Raw genomic sequence first — 20156 nt, 5'->3', positions numbered from 1 at the left:
AAAGCCATATATGCAGAAGCAAATTTGTCAATCTTAAAATGTTTGATCAAAGGCAACGGCAAAGCCACTGCTGTACACAAAGCTGCAGAAGTGACAGCACTATCAAAGGAATGTGCCTGAATCCATTCAAGGACTATCAAGGAACTATGAACTAAGCTAGTTCAATGCAAAGTCTCGACCAACAAGCTAAGGTCAAAGAACATGCCCACAGACTTTTAGTAGTCTCCTCAAAAGACACAAAAAGGTAATCTGATTTATGAAAATTCCAAAGAAAATTTAAGAGCTGTAAGACATTCAACCTCTGCCACTCTATTTCCTGAGCTATTTTAGGATCTGGGAAAAAGGCAGAAGAAAAATCTCCTAAGACTGATGAAATATTGAATCCAAGTGCTAGGTCAAAGTGCTGCCCTGTCTTCCCAGGAAAACAGTATGCCTTGTTTGTAGGCTATCATCAGGGTAGGGGTGGCTTTGTCCAGTTTTGTTGATGTTATTTGCCATCAAATAAACTACAGTTTATGACCACCCTATGAATTATAGACTTCCAAGATCCCTGGCCATCAAGAGCCCTGCTTAGGTTTTGCAACCCCAGTGCCCTGGCTTCCTTGATTGAATCACTCCATCTTTAGTGTGACGTCATCCTCTTTTCCTGTTGGCTTCCACTTTAACAATTATTACTCTCTTTTCCAATGTCATCTCATATCATGTCCAAAGAGTGACAATTGCCAATGATGTCAGCAATACTAATACAATGATGTCATTTCACACATAGTTTTATACCTAACAGTTTTCATTATCTTTCCAGTCTCCGTGAAAGCATATGTGAATCCATAAAACACCACACAAAACATAATCTTGGTACAGCCATATGTTTGATCATATCAATATTATTTATATATTTATTTCCTTATTTTAGTAGATTTTTTTTGTAATACGAAGGTAAACCTCGCATGACACCAAACAGGGAAAATAAGAGAATAAGAATGGTACATCTGGAATGGGCACCAAGGTTCATCTATTACTACTCCCCATTGAAAGGGATACACACACACACACACACACACACACACACACACACATGAATGTTAAACCTGAGAGTATATGATCTAATCCCAGAATGACTTTTCATAGAATCATAGACTCACATGGGCCATCCAGTCCAATCCCCAGCCATGCAGGAGCTCACAGCACTCCCAACAGGGCAGGTATATACTGGCCAGGATACTCTAGGCTTCTTTCGGAGTATTCTGGATCCCTCTCCCCATTACTTGGGCAGGCCACAGCTACAGTGGGTGGCTGTCTACATAGTGTCAATCACATGACTGGGCATTCTAATTGTGACCTTAGAGGGAGTGACCCATGCCAACAGCAGTAGCTCTGGGCAGCACAGCGGGGCTGCCCAGTGTCAGTGCAAAGTGCTCCTGATATTTTGGGAAGATGTGAAACAAATCCTGAGCCTTTTCAAAATTGCTTTAGGGATGGTCTGAATTTGCTGTGGAACTGTCCTGTTCACACGAAGTCAGTCGGCAGTAATCATGTGTCATGAAAACAGGGTGGCATAAGGGTGGAGGGGGGAAGACCAATTCATTTGGCCCATGTAGATACAACCTTAGACATGTTTCTTGTTAACCTGGACTTCAGGAGGGGTGGAACACACTCGATCGGAGTGCAGTGGAGTCTCCCTCCTTGGAGGTCTTTAAACAGAGGCTGGATGGCCATCTGTCGGGGATGCTCTGAATGTGATTTCCTGCATGGCAGGGGGTTGGACTGGATGGCCCTTGGGGATCTCTTCCAACACTATGATTCTTTGAATTCAGGATTGAATGAGCCTTTTGAACAGTCAAGGACTGGAATGAGTGGAAACCAGACATCCCCACTTGGTACAGTTCTGTAACAAGCAACTTTACCAACAGAGGAAAGGGCAAGCATAGAAAACTGTTAAAATGTGATGAAATCCACTGGAATACCAATTTTATTTGAATAAATATCACTATCTTTAGACATTGCATCAATTTATACTTCATTTATTTTGGTGTTCAATAGTCTCATTTTTTTCCCCATTTAAGGATGCCATTACATTCGTTTATATGACTAAAAGAGGTGAACTCTTATGAAGAAAACAGAAAACTTACTCTAAGAGAAGAAAGATCATCTTCTGCTTCAAGGAAGTCTTGAATGGTATTTCCAACGGGGGTCAGCACACGGTCAATGACATGAACAACACCATTTGTCGCAATCTGGTTGCCATGGATTATTCTGGCACAGTTAACAGTGACAACCTATATTTGAAGAATGATGCGAGAGAATGTTAAGTACAGAACTTGCTATATATTTGGCATGCTCTTTTGAACCCTTGGCAACTAGAGGATTACACAGGCAGATTTACATATTTCTTCATTTTTATTCTTGTTCATAACTTGTTTATGAGACGTGCAATGCCTGCTATAAAATGTGCTGGAAATATTCTAAACCGTACACGCTGTATTTTGCAACAGAACTTCTCTTGGCCTTCTTGCTTGTCAACATATTATTGATAGGTTGGTAGCAATCGTGGTTTTTAAGCTGACTGCAGTTAAAGATTAGCACATGGTTTTGTTGTTGGGATGCACCTTCCAGTTTACTCTGATTTATGGTGACTCCATTCTAAGTTTTTCTTGGCAAGATTTCATCAGAAGGAGTTTGCCATTTCCTTGCTTTGAAGCTTGGAGAGTATAAATAGCCCAAGAACACCCAGTGAGTTTCCATGGCTAAACGGGGGATTCAAACTCTGGTATCTTGGAATGCTATCCCAACACTTAAACCACTACACCATGGTGCCTGTCTCAAAACATATGATTAGGTCTCCTTTCATTATTATTATATTAGCTGTCAATACCTTATTCTTAAATGTTAATGGCTTGGTTCCCAACTATTTGGTTGAAATCAATGAGACTGCCTACATATTAATATTGGCTCTCTCCAGTAAAGTAGAACTGGTACCAGTTTTTTAGGCACCAGGGAAAACTTTTAAAATTATCTAGGCATACTAAAACATGTTAGTATCTTTTCATATCTTTTAAACTCTCTCTCTTTTAGTTGCACTTTTATCTGCTGGCTGTTTTGTATGTTCTGTTATTGGTTTTAATATTGGTAAACTGCCTTGAATTAATCAGTAATAGATGGCTTAGTTGGACTAGAGGGATGCAGATAAATGTTTTCTAGAAATAAATCGTTCTAAATAACTTTTCACTTAATATGAATTGCCTGCTTCACGACTTTAAGGTTCATGTTGATAGTATTGTGTAAGAGAGGAAACAGGTGGACAAACTTACGCCATTGGGATAGTGATTAATATGAAGATCTTGGTTGTTGTACATAGACACCACAGTCATGCCATTCCTAAGGTCCTTTGTCAGCAAGCGCTTGTTGACCATGTGGTTATGGAGGGCATTGTACAGTTCAATATTGACATTTTCAATCAGGCCACTGTGGATTTCCTGAGGGAAAAGATTCAATTAGACTTTTACAGAAATCAGTTCAGTCAGCCAGATATGCAGCAGATTTCTCCTCCATAACTAAAACCATCTTATATCTTCCCAGACAAGCTACTATGCTTGCATTGCATTAACATCCTTGTCCTGCTGCTTGAAAGTTCCACTACAGGCTATCAAACTGATTTTGTTTCCTGCAGCTCATTTTCTGGGAATCATTTAAAAAACATTTAAGTTCCACATTATAAGGTAATGCTTTCATTTGGCTGACCAACAGATGTAAAATATATCACACTAGCTTTCAAAGCTTCATATGCTTCTTCGTCAGGCAGAGATGGTAAATCAGCAGAGACAGGAAATACAGTGACAGTGTTGTGCTCCTGGGATCTTCATTTTGGATCTTGTACATTTTTTTTTTTTTTTGCTTTATGACTAACATGGGTTCCCTTGCAACATTTCCTGAATTGGAAATCTTGCTTTCTTTCACATTCATCTTTGTTTTTATTCCATTTTCTCCTGTTTTAGGCAAGGTTGTTACATCAAGGTGGCTAGATTTTTCTGTTCCCCCAAATACATAGTTTGGAAAGTTACTTTATAAAAGTAATTCATTACATGAACCCCCCCCCCCAAAAAAAAAGCTGGCATTTTGTACTTTTTCTGCATGTTTTCTAGTTTTAAAAAAAGGGAGGGGTCCCTCTCATAATGCCCCAAGGAAGCATCTTACACTCCATTCCCATCATAGCGAGAAAAAGTATCAAGTAAAATATGTCTTGGTGTTGACGTGTGCCTTCAAGTCATTTCCAGCTTATAGAAACCCTAAGGCAAACCTATCATGGAGCTTTCTTGGCAAGTTTGTTCAGAGGGGGTTTGACATTGCCTCCCCATGAGGCTGAGAGAATGTGACTTGCCCAGGGTCTCTCAGTAGGTTTCCTCGGCTGAGCCAGGATTCAAACTCTGTTCTCCAGAGCAATAGTCCAGTACTCAAACAACTAAACCACACTGACTCTCAGATATGACTTACTGAGATGGAGCAAAATCTTTGGAATACTATTTCCTTTAGGGAACTGCCGGCTTAAATAAACTCTGAATTCTCAGCGAAATCCTGGGTCCTTTTGCCTACTTCACTCTGTCAAGCTAGGGATTTCATGAGGGAATTCCTGGCTGAACCCATCATCCACGACATTACTACAACTAAAAGAAAATAGTGGTACAGTTGCTAACACTGTTTTGCAAAAAGGTCATCATTATGCTCTTGTTACCCCTCCCAAAATGTTACCCCTCCTGAAGTATAATCTGTTGGGGCCCAAATATCAGCATTTTGACATCTTCTTCCTCTCTCTCACTTTCATTCACTTCTTTCCCTCCTTCTCTTTTTGCCCCCCTCTTTCCCCACTGTTACTGACAATATTGTTTAGTGCAACCATTCCTTCCCGCCTGCTGCAATAGTTTAAAAGTCCATATCAATATAATAATTACACGGTCCAAAAGATCCCAGGCTTCATTGCTTGGTGCAAAGAATGTATAAGAGCCAGGCCCTTCAATTTCTTCTCTCAGCTTTGATAAGTCGGAGTATTGTTGTGTCGAGGTAGCTCCCACGATGCCCAAAGTGCCATAGACATGATCTATGGGAGCAACTGAAAGAAAGAGAGAAAGAATGAGAGAGACACTTGGTACAATCTGTTCAGTTATCTGGCTAAATACTTTCTCTCTCTCTTTTAACTGTTGGCATTGCATCTGGAGGAATTTCTCCTTGCTTTAGTTGCCTGTATTCATTGTTTTAATTCCTAGATTTAACGTGTGATAAACTTTATAGCTGCATCGAAATCATGGAATTAAAAGGAGGAAATCCAAAAGGAAAAGAAGCCTTCATTTCAGCTTCCTTACATGGCTGAGCACATTTTCCAAGCAGACCACAGAAACTAAAGTGCTATTTGCTAATCCAAATGCAAGTTGCTAGGAGGACTAAAATAGGACTGTAAGGGCTGTTCGACAGTGGAATGCACTCCCTCGGAGGGTGATAGAGTCTCCTTCCTTGGAGGTCTTTAAACAGAGGCTGGATGGCCATCTGTCAGGGATTCTTTGATTTGGATTTCCTGCATGGCAGGGGGTTGGACTGGATGGCCCTAGTGGTCTCTTCCAACTCTATGATTCTATGATATATTTCTCTCCAGTTCTATCAATGCCCAGTTTACATATATACACTGTTTTCATGAGTAGAACATACTTGGGTCCTTAAAAAGAGAGAGGCGGGGGGGGGGGGGTTAAGAGAGAAGTATTCCTTTGAAGAACTTTCACTTGTCAAAATTAGTTTTTTGGCAAGTGAAAGTTCTTCAAAGGAATACTTCATAGTAGAACAATAAATATGTACCTGCAGGACAGCCGCGTTCACCGTCCATCTTCATGTAGCCAGGGCAGCATTCATATAAGACAGTTCTGCAGAAGACCAAAATACCAGTAAAACATCATTTCATTTCCCCAGTTGTTGCCATCTTAAACTCTCAGTTTCCCGCTCCACCACAACTTTTTATCAAAATCAACACAAAGTGGCTTACTAGAATGATAACATATATTTTTCAAACTAACAGGAAACCCCACCAAAATGCAAAGCCATTGGTACACCACCATACCATCCAAAGCATCCTTAATCTCATCTGATTTGTGAAAGTAGGTATGGCAGATGGAAGACCTTCTAGATATACCAGGGATTTCTAGGTAGGGATAATCCCTAAATCCCTGGAGAAATATTGCTGCTATTCAGAGTTGGTGATACTTCCTATGTTCTTATGTTCTGTCATAAAACAACAGAAAAGGCAGCCGGTGAAAACAACAACAAAAACACTGCAGTCAATGTAAAATTGTGTGTGTGTTGTAGGCCTTCAAGTTGTTTCCGATTTATGATGCCCCTAGAGGGATTTTCTTGGCAAGATTGGTTCAGAGGAAGTTTGCCATTGCCTAAGGCTAAGAGCCTATGACTTCCCCAAGGTTACCCAGTGGGCTTGATAGCCAAGCTGGGAATTAAACCCTGATCTACAGAGTTGTAGTCAAACCAATATGCCATGCCGGCTCTCCAACTTAAAATTGTTGTTGCTGTTGTCATTGTATGTCTTCAAGTTGTTTATGACGTATGGCAATCCTAAGGCAAACCTATCATGGTATTTTCTTGGCAAGATTTGTTAAGCGGAGGATTGCCACAGAGAATGTGACTTCCCCAAGATCACCCCGTAGGTTTCATGGGAAAATTGAGAATTGAATTCTGGTCTCTAGAGTCATAGTCCGGATCACTACATAAAATTAGGGAACAATACTTGTAAGACTAAAGTAGACAATAGAAGTAAGCTGAAAGGAAATGGTCTTTTGCCTAAAAGCTAGAAGAGAATTGGGACAACATTTATACAGGAAAGATATTCCATCATCTTGCTGTCTTTACTGAATAGCTTTCTGTCTCAATTCCCCTAATCTCACATAAACCAGAACTGATGTGAAGAGCCTGTGATTAACACTGATTGATGGATTCATGTGGGAGTAGATGGGTGAACAAGGCAGGAAAGGACAAGTTCACTCTGGTGATGATCATGTAAAGTTAGGGTTATATGATCAGACATTTGGGCTTCAGATAACAATCTGATGGTCATAATCTAGAGTAGTTATTCCCAAACTTTGGTCTTCCAGATGCTTTGGACATCAGTGCCCAGAAGCTCCAACTGGCTTGCCAACAGTCAGGAATTTTGGGAAATTATATCCAAAACATCTGGAGGGCCACAGTTTGGGAACCGCTGTTCTAAACAAACTAATGTTTCTGGACTACCTTTAAAGGCAACCACAGAGGGGAAAATATAGTTGCAGCCATACCTCTGTATCCACAGATCCCTTATCCACAGATTCAAACATCCATGGTTTGATTTTTTTAAAAATGTATCAATTCCAAACAGCAATCCTTCATTTTGCCATTCTATATAAGGGACACAATTTTACTACCCTGCTGTATATAATGGGACTTGAGTCTCCACGGATTTTGTGGCCCATGGGGGGGGGGGGGTGTCCTGAAACCAAACCCCAATGGATATCAAGGGCCCAATGTACTATTGTGTCTTTCATGGGTGAGGGATGTTCCACCTTAAAATATTGGTCATTTTTGCATCTCCATGTTCTTACCATAGTTACAAAGGCTTATATCCAATTCTTAGTCCTGTGTACAGAATCATAGAATGCACCCCACAAGTCATCTGGTCCAGCTCCTGCTAATGCAGTCCTGAGAACTGGGTCCTCTATTGTGGATCCTCTCCTTTGCTGTGGCAGCAGAGGTCTCCTCATGTGGAGAACTCTGCCACTGCCGCAAACTCAGCCCACTCTTTTGCTGCAATGGCTGAGGTCTTCTCATGAGGAGGCCTCTGCCTGTGCCACAAGCCAGGACAGGCACAGAGGGAGGAGGACCTGACCAGGTGTCACCCTTCTTCTGGGTTGTCACCTGATGTGGTCCGCATTTCTGCACCCCTCCAATGATGCCATTGCTATGACTTACTGAGGTTGATTGGAGAGGTCTGCAGCAGAACTGTAAATGAGTGAATGCAGCTACAAACTTTCCATGTGAGGAGAACATATGAGCATTTGCCCAAACATAACTACATTTTCACTGTAGATCTTCTCTGTCAATAGGTCACAGAGTAGGGTGGTAGAGCTTGACTCTCCACACCCTCCATTTTGTAATGCCTGAAGAAGGCTAAAATAAAGCTGGTTTGCTGTTGATTCTCTATCCTTTCTCAGCCCCTCTTGGAAAACTCTACATATAAACATGGAGTCAAATACCAGAAGCATAGAATACATCAATACGTAAACCAAAAAAAGAGACAGTTGGGCAAAGGGCAGAATAAGGAGTGCTGATTGATGGCAGGCAAGAGCATTTTTACAGAGCACACTGCAAAGGAAAGGATGGCTCTCTTCTGTCTGAATCAGGGATCTGGAGACTGGCTAAGATGGCAATGCAATTGTCATAGTGGGAACAAAAATGTGGCCACTGAGGCTACTAACAGGTAGTCCATTTAGGCTTTTCTAAGGAGACAAAGGCAACAGATCATGTTTGATCCTGGAAACTAAGCAGGCAGGCCTGCTTAGTACTTGGATAGGAGACCACCAATGAATACTAGGTGCTGTAGGCTATATTTCAGAGGAAGTAACTGATAAAGTCACCTCTGAATATTCCTTGACTAAGAAATCCATATGAAGTTCATGGGGTTGCTAGAAGTCAACAGGCAGCTTGAAGGCTCGTGTACACACAATGGGACACAGATGCCCCGGAAAGCCCTTTGAACAGAGGTCCAAAACACACTGCAGAAATAATCCAGTTTGAGATCGATTTAACTGTCCTGGCTCAGTGATAGGGAATCCTGAGAATTGCAGTTTATTGTAGAGCTTTCTGACTGGGAAGGCTAAATGTCTCACAAAACTACAATTCCTAGAATTCCCTAGTATTGCGTCAAGATGGTTAAAGTGGCCTTAAAATGGATTATTTCTGCAGTGTGTTTTGGATCTAGGTTACTGTCCTAAATTGTTAACCTACTGCACTCCTACTTGTGTCAACAGAACAGTTGACCACCTTCCCTCTCGATCCCTGTCCATCTTGGCTGGCCATCCAGGGAGGTGAGGCAACCTTGAAGTTGCTACAATATATAATCAATGCCTTCCTCAGGGAAGGTTGTTTTCCATCAAGTTTGAAATTAGCAGTGGTGAAACCCGTTCTAAAGAAACCTTCCCTTGATCCCCTGGACAAAAACAATTATCGGCCAGTATCTCTTCTTCCCTTTTTGGGTAAGGTGATTGAGAGGGTGGTTGCAAACCAGCTCCAAGCAGTCGTGTATGACACTGATTATCTTGATCCATTTCACACTGGCTTCAGGTTGGGATACGGAGTGGAGACTGCCCTGGTCACCTTGGTTGATGATCTCTGTCTGTGCATCAAAAGGGGAAGTGTGGCCCTGTTGGTGCTCTTGGACATCTCAGCGGCCTTTGATACCATAGACCATGGTATCCTTCTGGAATGCCTGAGAGAGTTGGGAATCGCTGGCTCTGCTCTGCAGTGGCTACGTTCCTACCTCTCAGGCAGATTACAGATGGTGATGTTGGGGGACAGCTGCTCCTCTATGAGAGAGCTGACATCTGGCGTTCCTCAGGGCGCCATTCTGTCCCCCACGATGTTTAACATTTACATGAAGCCACTGGGTGAGATCATCCATGGGGTGGGGGTGTTATCAGTACGCTGATGACACCCAAATCTATTTCTCTATGTCTCGGAATGTTTCAGTGACCAAGGAGGGCATCTCTCCTCTGAATGACTGCCTGAGGTCAGTAATGAGGGAAAATAAGCTTAAGTTGAATCCAAACAAAATGGAGGTACTCTTGATAGGTAACCCCAATCCAGGTATGGAGATAAGTTCGCCAGTTCTAGATAGGGTCACACTTCCCCTGAAAGACTGCGTCCGCAGCTTGAGAGCGCTCCTGGATTTGTCGCTTCAACTGTCTTTTCAGACAGCCAGGAGTGCCTGTTATCAGCTTCGGCTGATACGCTAGTTGCGCCCCTACCTGGAGCAGCAGAACCTAGAAACGGTTGTACATGCTCTAGTAACCTCTCATTTTGATTACTGCAATGCGCTCTACATGGGGCAACCTTTGTGCCATGTCCGGAAGCTCCAATTGATACAAAACATGGCAGCCAGACTGGTCGCCGGAAAATCCAAGTTCGACCACATTACACCTATTTTAAAATCATTACATTGGCTGCCTATTAGCTTCTGGGCACAGTACAAGGTGTTGGTTATCACCTGTAAAGCCCTACATGGCCTGGGTCCAGTCTACTTGAAGGAACGCCTCCTCCCATACAATCCTTCCCGTACACTCCGATCCTCCAGGAAAAACCTTTTACAGTCTAGAAAGACCATACTGGCGGTGACCTCCCAGAGGTCCTTCTCTCTCACTGCTCCAAAAACTTGGGCGGGATACAGACCACCGCTTTGCGGCGGTCTCCCGCTGGCGCCATTTGCTCCGCGCGGGAACTGCAGCAGCCAAACCGCGCGGCTCCTGCGCGGAGCAAAAAAGAAGCTCCATTTCGGAGCTTCTTTTTGCGGCGCCTTTATGACGTCACGAGGTGCCGCTGGCGCATTCGCGACGTCATAGGCGCCGCGACACGTCTGGACGCTATGCGTCCAGTACGTAAACATGGCGGCCCCCATGTGGAAGGGGCGCCACCATGTTGTACGTATTCTATACGTACTAGGGTTAGGGGGGTGCGGAAGCACCACCCCTTCCTAACCCTAATACGTATAGAATACGTACTATATGGCGGTTTGTATCCCGCCTTGGAATGACCTGCTGGAAGAGATTCGCCAATTATCCTCGCTTGAGGCTTTTAAAAAGCTGACAAAAACCTTTCTCTTCCGGTAGGCCTTCCCAGATTGATAATGTCCAGAACCAACTGAATCCCCCTCCTTTTATTATTTTTCTTATTTGTGGTTTGTCTAGCAACTTTGTCAAATTGTTATGTATTTTTAACCACGTTTTATTGTTTCATTTTATACTTGGGAGGAAGGGTTGGGCTGGGGTCTTATGGGGCTTATTGTTTTTATTGTTGTATATTTTATAAACTTCGCTGTTACCCGCCTCGATCCTCAAAACGGAAGAGGCGGGATATAAATAAATATTTATTATTATTATTATTATTATTCATTGTAGACCACTGTAAGGTGAACATGGCACCAAATGTAGATTTTCCAGGTTTGATTCTGGTTAGAGGGGAAAAAAGAGGAGAAAGGCAGGACTGCAAGCAACTCTGCTCCCCCACATCATATCTTTTTTTTTTTTTTTGGGGGGGGGGAATCAGTTTAACACAAATTTAATACAGATGAGCCATAAAATTTGCCAAACTATAATGTCTACAGCTAAAATGTTCCTTGAGTTTATTTTGGATGATTATATTCCTTTAAACACATAACACACTGCATCGGAGAGACTCCAGGGGCTCCTGTCTAGCCAGCATTTGGCTTTGAATATGCTAAGCCATATGTTCCCTCATGGTTCAGTGCAACCAGAAAGCTGATACATCACATATATGTGAAGTGCGGGGGATGTTTGGAGAAAAGACAGCTTCTAAGATAGGGCTGGGATCACCAGCCTTTGCAAATACCCATGGTGAAGTCCAGGCCATCAGTATCTTTCTATTTGATTCAGTATGATGCCTACATAAACCCCGCCATCACATTTAAGCCTCCTGAATCACTAGATGAAAAAAAGTTTTTAAACAAACCAGCCATCAAACACCTCCTTTTTTGCTCATCCAACAGGACAGGCATTTTGAAGGAGTGGAGGCTTAGCCCTGCTGGATCCTTAGCAGGATGGGAACTCCCTTCACTCTCAGCCTGTTCATCCACAAAAATGGGCAGACTCCGGAGAGCAGATGGCAGAAGACTAGCTTCGCTCCAAACCCTCTCCATGTATGAAAAAGGGATCATTCCCTTTGGTTCATTCAAGTGAGTGGTACTGTCTTACCTTTTTCATTCACATCACCTCTTTAAGCTTTCTATCACTGAAACCACTGTTGTGGTTTTCTGGTTTAGTTTTCTGAGTTTTGTCATTTCCCCAGATGATGAATTTGGCAAGCACATGCAACTCCTATCACTTTCTGTGATACAACACATTTCCTCAAGTACAAACAGTGCTCTGTTGCTTCGAGGAGGGTGCTTTACTTGGGCAAACAGTGGATGTCTTTCCCCCTGGGATATACAGATGATTTTAACAGCAGAAGGAAAGGGGCTGGGAGTACTCTGTGCTTAAGAGAACAAAATAAATGACAATGATTCACCATTACATCCCCAAATTTCATTCTTGCAAATGTTTGCTTTTGTGGCCTCTTAATGAACTATGCAAGTGAAATAGGTTAGCATATTTTTCTTTGGTTATGCTATGTCTGCTAGGCATGGAGTTGTATAGGGTGCTGAAGCCTTCCAATAACTCGATTTATACCACTTTGCTCTCGGACATTTTCTGCATATGGTGTTTTGCTGAATACAAAATACACGGGCTCATATAAGTGTTGATGTAGTGTGGGATGGGCATGATGAATAGTTTAAAAAGTGCTGCCTCCTCTTTGTAATACCAGCTGAAAGGTACCTAGCACTATTGCCTATTTCTATATATCATCTCCCTCCAAAGGGAACTATGGGCCCCCCCTGTTTTTATTGTTCTCTCTTTTTTACCTTACAAACCTTACCAGCGGTGCCCCAGAAGAGTCTCTCCCATTTTCTCACCCCTTTAAACTGCCAAAATCTGAGCAGTAGTGCTTTAGTCATCTCCTGTTTTCCTGATTCTTTTTCCTGCCTCAGGGATCTCAGCAACAGTGGCTTGGAGAGTTCTCTTATGTATTATAGTCCCTAAAAATCTCTATTTCCTAATAGGTTATGGTGGCATCCTCTTTTGCTTCTAAGAAGCCCCCTGTTGAGAATTTTGACTCGAAATAGCCTGTTACATCTTGGGCAATCGATAATCAAAGACACTCTGCAAAATTTTAAAGCATCTACCATGAGTGATAGCAGACCTTCCAGTTTGGAATTTTTACTTTGTGACTTGAAACTTAGTAATGTGACTTACTAACACAGTGCAGAAATAATCCAGTTTGATGACGCTTTAACTGGCGAGGCTCAATGCTAGGAAATTCTGGGAATTGTTGTTTGTGGCACCCAGAGCTCTCTCACAGAGAAGGCTAAATGCCCCACAGAACTACAGTTCCCAGAATTCTCTAGCATTGATCCAAGGCAGTTAAAGCCATCTCAAACTGGATTATTTCTGCACTGTGTTTTGGACCTTAGATGACAACCAAAACACTCTGTCTGTTTACCACAATGTTCTGATGAGTTATAATTGTCACAGATGACATTTTTATTATAGTTTTTCCTCTTAGAACACTAGCATTGATAAACATGCCATCAGTAATAGTGGTTCTCCTTTCTGGTCCACTATGCCATTACTGAGAGATGAGCCAGATACAAGACCATTTACTGGCCATGTAACCACTGTGTCAGCAATATCATCCTGGTTTTGGTTAGGGACAAAATGCTCTATGCAATTCAAGCTGACAGTAATAAGGGAAATGATCCAGCATTTCTTAACTCCCTACTAAAAAGCACTTTTTAAGTTATCTAGCATAAATACAGAGGGTCCTTGGTATCCACTGGGATTTGGTTCCAGGACCTCCCATGGATACCAAAATCCGTGGATGCTCAAGTCCTATTACATACAATACCAAAGTAAAATAGTGTCCCTTATATAATATAGCAAAATCAAAGGGTTTTTTTGGGAATTTAGATATATTTTTTAATATTTTCAAGCTGTGAATGCTTGAATCCATGGATAAGGAATCCATGGTTATGGAAGGGCAAGTGTAGCTAAAGTGTATCTTATGTGCACTAAAATGTATTTGTTCCTTACTAACAAACAGTAATGTGAAGTTGAAGGCTTTTATGGCCAGCATCCATAGTTTTTTTGTGGGTTTTTCGGGTTCTATGGCCATGTTCTAGAAGAGTTTCTTCCTGACATTTTGCCAGCATCTGTGGCAGGCATCCTCTGAAGATGCCAGCCACAGATGTTGGCAAAATGTCAGGAACAAACTCTTCTAGAACATGGTCACAGAACCTGAAAAACCCACAAAAAACTCTAAACAGTACTAAGTTTATTGCTCTTGTTTTTGTGTACCTTCAAGTCATTTCAAACTTCAATGGATTTTTTTTAAAAAAACAAGATTTCTTCAGAGGGGGTTTGTCTTTGCCATCCTCTGAGGCTGAGAGTGTGTGACTTGCCCAAGGTCAACTAGTGGGTTTCCATGGCTAAGTGGGGATTTGGACCCTGGTCTCCAGAGTCATAGTGCAATGTTCAGACCACTACACTACTCTGGCTACTAAGTACATGGCAGCTAAGAAAAGAGGCTACTTGTCTTCCTGTTCAGTAGACTGATAGCCAACTAATTTGGCAAGTCAGAAATCAAATTCAAAATATGGGATGTACTGGACATCCCATCCATGCATGAGAGAAGATGGTCACTCATGGTTAATACTGACTATAGCAGCACAACTTACGCTTTCTTCCCGCAGATGGCTCCTTGGTACCAATTCCTACATGTGCTGAAATATTTCTTGTTGGTTCCCATAACTTGCTGGAGAGCACAGACATTTGGCCTGATGGATGGAGAAAAAACAACAACAACAGCAATATAAAAAAGCCCCTTAACATTTGCAATAGCATTCAAAAACAAAGCTTTCCAAGATTACAATGACGGGTGGGCAAATATGTTTTAAATTTGGTTCTGCTCAGTTTCACATTTTCTGACCTCATTATTTTGGCAAGTAATCCTCCACAGTATAATGTCATTTTGTATGTCATTTTTAACACAAACACATTTTCCTGCACATTTCCCCCTAACTATGCATGTTGTGTTTGCACTTTCCTCTAACACGGACATTATTGTATGAACTGTTTCCATGGAAAATGGCACCATAAAATTCAGGAAAATGCAAATATGTACTAAATTGGTTTCGATTCCCTTAGTTGCTTTTTGAAGTCCAAATTTGGTATGCTATTTGGTGTAAAAATTTGGACTGAACATATTTCTCCCCCATCTCTAATTACAAGCAGAAAGACAGTTTGATTATAGAAGTTGTATGGGACTCCATGCAAGTAAAAATCAAATGTACGAAGGTTTACTTCAAAGATATAGCCTTGTTAGTCTGTAGAATCAGTATGTAGAGAGATCTTGTAGCACCTTTGAGACTAATTGAAAGAAAGAAGTTGGCAGCATGAGCTTTCATAGACTAAAGTCTATTTCCTTAGAAGCATTTGGAGACTTAAGTCTAGGAAAGCTCATGCTGCCAACTTCTTTCTTTCAGTTAGTCTTAAAGGTGCTACAAGATGTCTCTACACATGGAGGTTTACATTGGCAGACAAGTCTTACAAGATTTTTCCGACTGAGAAATGAGCAGTAGCTCCAAATGTGGTTACATCAGCGTAACCACATTTGGTAGCTCTAATTCTGAGTGACCATTGACCTAATCCTTATTCCCTATGGTTTTGTTGTTTTGAGCTTGTCTCTGACCACAAATAATAGCCTTCACCTTGCTTGGTTATACTTTCATTTGCCAATGATTTCCCCATATCCAGGTTAATTGCTGCTTACTCACATCTGAATATCTAAACCTGGAGATAGACAAATTTCTTCTCTAGAGCTGGGAACAGTATGGTAGAGGTTTTAGTGCTGCAAGGGCATTTGGGTTATATTCTGCCATGTACCACATAATAGTTCTGACAGTCATCTCTAATGTTCCGTTTATGTCATGCACAAAAGTTTTGTCTTGCAGAAGCCAAATCTCATTAACTCCATGCAGGCACTGCTTCATATAGAAGGCAACCTCATCATACCATCCTCTGCCCAGAAATTTTGTGACAGTGGGGTGGTGGTGGTTGGTAGGGTTTCAAACCCCTGCAAAATCTATCTGGCTACACACAACAGTGAGATGGAAAATATTAATGAGATTCTGTAATTCTGTCTTCAATGTTCTCAAAATATGGAGGTTTTTAAAGCCAAATTGCTTCTACCTTGAGGAAGTTACTGGCATTGTTCTGCCCAGCAGGGTAAGGAATCCATCGTCTCAGCTATCTAGGAGTGTGTGTGTGTGTGTGTGGGGGGGACTCTGGAGATTTGAGATTCATATTGCACAATTTTGTTGTTGTGTGCCTTGATTTGAACATTGGAGGAGAAGAGAAGGTTAAGAGGTGATATGATAGCCCTGTTTAAATATTTAAAGGGGTGTCATATTGAGGAGACAGCAAGTTTGTTTTCTGCTGTTCCAGAGAACTGGACCTGGAGCAATGGATGCAAACTCCAGGAAAAGAGATTCCACCTCAACATTAGGAGGAACTTCCTGAGTGTAAGGGCTGTTCGATGGCTGGAATACACTCCCTCCTTCCTTAGAGGTCTTTAAACAGAGGCTGGATGTCCACCTGTCGGGGATGCCTTGACTGAGAGTTTCTGCGTGGCAGGGGGTTGGACTGGATGGTCCTTGTGGTCTCTTCCAACTCTATGACTCTATGATTCTATGATTCTATGACACTGGAGACCAGGGTTCAAATCCTGGTTCGGCCATGTAAACCCACTGGGTGATCTTGGGCAAGTCATACTCTCTTAGCCTCAGAGGATGGGAATGGCAAAGCCCCTCTGAAGAAACTTGCCAAGAAATCCCAATGATAGGTTTGGAACTTATCACATGGGGGGAAATTAGGCAAAATTGGGGGTTTAAACAGTGATTATCCCATGCAAAACATGATATTGCAATTAAGATTTTCACACGATGTCGCTATTAAACAGGCAATAAACAGCAACAGATCATTCATGGGGAAATCCCAAAAATGATTTGTTGCTGTGTATTGCCTGTTTTATAGCAATGTGTATGAAAATCTTAATTGCGAAATTGCATTTTGCATGGGTATAATCACTATTTAAACCCCCGATTTCCCCCCGAATTTCTCCATGTGATAAGGTCCTTTGTCTTAGTGTTGCCATAAATCAGAAATTTCTGAGTTATGGCACTCTTAAGGTGAATCTGTCTTGGGTTTTCTAGGGCTGAGAGAGTGTGACTTGCCCTTGGTCACCGAAAGGTTGAGTGGGGAATCGAAATCTGATCTCCAGGGCTGTAGTCTAACACTCAAACCACTGCATCACACTGACTCTGTACAAGTACAGAACTATAATTCAACTTTATGCATGCCATTGTAACATCCTATGGAATCCTGGGACTTGTTGTTTGGTCAGAGACATCAGAGGAGTTCCTTGGTTGAGAATCCTTCCTTCAGTTGCCAGTTCCAGGATTCCAAAGGATGCAGTCATGGCAGTTAAAGTGGAATCATAGTACTATAACTGTGTAGTGTGAAAAGGCCTTAGCATTGTTTTCATGCTTCTCACAAAGGAGATTGTCACACCTGCAAATCCTGCCAGGATAGACACCGGACTGAAAAGCCAAAATTGGGTGTTATTGCATGCAGCGGAGGTCGGACAAGTGCAACCCATCTGCAGCCCAGATCCCAGCCACGCTTATCCAGAAGCGTTTCAAAAATGGCAAGCTCTGGTTTTTGAAAAGCAACTGGATAAGCGTAGCTGGGGTCTGGGCTGTAAACAGGTTACACTTGCCCAGCCTTGACTGCGTGTGATAACACCCAGTTTTGGTTTTTCAATCCCACATCTATTTGCAGGTGCAATAAACTCCAAGCAGTAGTTCCTGCCCAAACTGTGTTTCTACAGTATAAAGTATATTGGCTTCCTCACTAGAAATGGCCACAAGTGGAATGAGTTGTAAATAACATTACCCCTTTTTTCTGTTGGGTGTCATCTTGCTCACAGCTGTGCAATTGCAATCGATAGAGGGTTCTGAGAGGAAGATAAATATTTTGCTTCTTTGGCCTCCCATATATTTTGATTCTTTGGCCTCCTCTTCTGAAACTCACTGGGTTGTTTTGATTGCTACTACATGGAATACCACAACAGCACCCAAATCAAGAATCCCATAACCAAATGGGAAAAGGGTGAGAAGTACAGTAACCGTCTTTTGCAGAACTTGCTCCTTCATCATGGTATTCAATGCTTTTTTTATTGTACCTTCAAACAATACTGTTATGGACTAACAATACAAGTTTTTAAATATGAGAATACATCTTTGAAAGTATAACTTTCATTGTTGTTGTTGTGTGCCTCCAGGTCATTTGTGACTTATGGAGACCAAGAGCGATCCTATCATGGGGTTTTCTTGGCAAGGTTTGTCGAGAGGAGGTCTGCCATTCCCATCCTCTCAAATTCAGAGTGTGTGACTTGCCCAAGGTCACCCAGTGGGTTTCATGGCCGAGCGGGGAATCGAACCCTGGCCTCCAGAGTTGTAATCCAACGGCCAAACTACTCTTATCGCTTTGGCAATAAAACTTGTTTTATATAGTCAAATGTAATTTGTTCAGAATGAACAAAATAATTCAAACATACCATTTTTTAGTGGGCAGAATAGTTTGCATGCATCTGAAATAAATTAATCACTAACCGATGGTATTATTGCCATGTGATTATAGAGATTGCTTACTGGAAGGAAGGAAGGAAGGAAGGAAGGAAGGAAGGAAGGGAGTTTTATATGTCATCTTATCTGAGCATACAGCGTATTTGGGGAAGGGGGTCTATTAACTGATAGACCACTTAACTCTAAGCAAATCCTGGTAACATCAAAAGGATAACAGAATATTTTATTGTGAATGAAATGCTCTGTGATCGGTCAGCCTTTCCCCCATTGTCTGCTGCATCTTACTTACTCCATAGTATGGGAAATGTACTCTGACCTTGCCTGGAGGCACATGCATCACTTCTGACTTCATATGTTCTGGGACTGAGCTCGGACATTAAAACCAGATGTGGCGCTGAGCTCTGCTATGCCCTGGCACAATGTAAGCCCTCCTGTACTGTCCTCACAAGAGATGTGATAAGACTTCTTTTTACATTTCATGGATATTTTAAAGCAGTCTGTTTATCTGATTAACAAACCCCAACCTTGCATTTATCTTTTTTTCCCTTTAAAAGTTTGTTTTACAGATGTAGCAAATAATGGTTCTAAGAGGACATCAAAGGCACTTATTTCTGGAATATTCAGCTAAACAATAACTAAACACTAACTTTGATTCTGGAAATAGGTGGAATTTAGAACACAGGTTGTGAATATTTATAAAATTAGAATCCAGGCTTACCCTTGATCCCGTGCTCTGATCCGACTGTGGCTCAAAATCTTGTCATAGTGAGCAGTGGCAGATTCTGCTGGATGGAAAATGGTCAGAAAACAAATGGTGGCTGTGGCAACCCAAAGGAGCTCCATCCCTTTTGTCTCTGCCTTCCTCTTGTCCTCCTGATAGTCTGAGAAGAGAACTGGGGAGAGGCTGGAGAGAGCTCAAAGTTTATATACATACTACAGCACAGTGGGAGGGGAAAATGCACCAACCTGAGACTTTGAACCACCCTCCAAGGAAGAGGAAACAGCAGTTTTTAACCACCCCTTGAATAAATGTGGAACACAAGGACACTCTTTCGGAGAGTCCTTTCCCCCTTTCCCCTATGTATTTCTAAAAGTTTCCCTGCACATGCCTATCTTAAGTGATTGTTTAAGCAGTCAGAGAAATGTGCTTGTTCTAACTACAGCAAAACCTTCTTTGTGCTGTGAACAGAACAAACTATTCTTTATGGCAGCATCTTTAAGGACTTCATGAGAATTTATGATGCCAACCTCAATCTTCACTTGGAAGAAGCACAACTGAGCTAGTTTTCCTAAACCAGAGAGATAAAGAAGAGATAAAACTGTTTCTGGACTCTCTCATGAGTCCAGGGTTCAAATGCAAGTTCATGCTCTTCCAGAGACACATACATCTCAGACACAGGGAAAACTGGTTGTCATTTTTCACTCCTATTATGCTTGCTCCTTTATGAGCAGAACTATTTTTTTTTCAGAGCTGCAGCTATGCAATCTTTATCCTGTAGTAATGTCCAGAAGAAATGTTACTTCTTTATCTTTAGCTGTCATTGTTTCTTCAACTTGATTACAGTCTTTAGTACTCCCAGGAAAGTACTGCTTGTGGCCCTAGGGAAGC

The 20156-nt window shown here is 41.8% G+C and overlaps 1 protein-coding gene across 6 annotated transcripts in view; it reads right to left on the bottom strand.

The window, feature by feature from the left end:
* LOC149323545 (periostin-like) overlaps positions 1 to 19428 on the bottom strand; it is a 63739-nt gene extending 44311 nt beyond the window's left edge. For all 6 annotated transcript variants that reach the window (XM_089489162.1, XM_089489163.1, XM_089489166.1 and 3 more), the window contains exons 1-6: positions 19266 to 19428; positions 14579 to 14677; positions 5836 to 5900; positions 4944 to 5101; positions 3309 to 3473; positions 2130 to 2276 (exon numbers count right to left, since the gene is read on the bottom strand). In XM_089489162.1, the coding sequence (XP_089345288.1) occupies positions 2130 to 2276; positions 3309 to 3473; positions 4944 to 5101; positions 5836 to 5900; positions 14579 to 14677; positions 19266 to 19390 (759 nt within the window). In that variant the 5' untranslated portion in view covers positions 19391 to 19428. The remainder of the gene's footprint in view (positions 1 to 2129; positions 2277 to 3308; positions 3474 to 4943; positions 5102 to 5835; positions 5901 to 14578; positions 14678 to 19265) is intronic.
* Between the last annotated feature and the right edge of the window lie 728 nt (positions 19429 to 20156).

This window comes from Sceloporus occidentalis, unplaced genomic scaffold, assembly GCF_023333645.1.
Source record: "Sceloporus occidentalis isolate IW3139 unplaced genomic scaffold, rSceOcc1.0.p SCAF_1, whole genome shotgun sequence".
Lineage (NCBI taxonomy): Eukaryota > Metazoa > Chordata > Lepidosauria > Squamata > Phrynosomatidae > Sceloporus > Sceloporus occidentalis.
The sequence above is the reverse complement of the archived record's forward strand: the minus strand, read 5'-3'. Positions and strand labels throughout refer to the sequence as shown.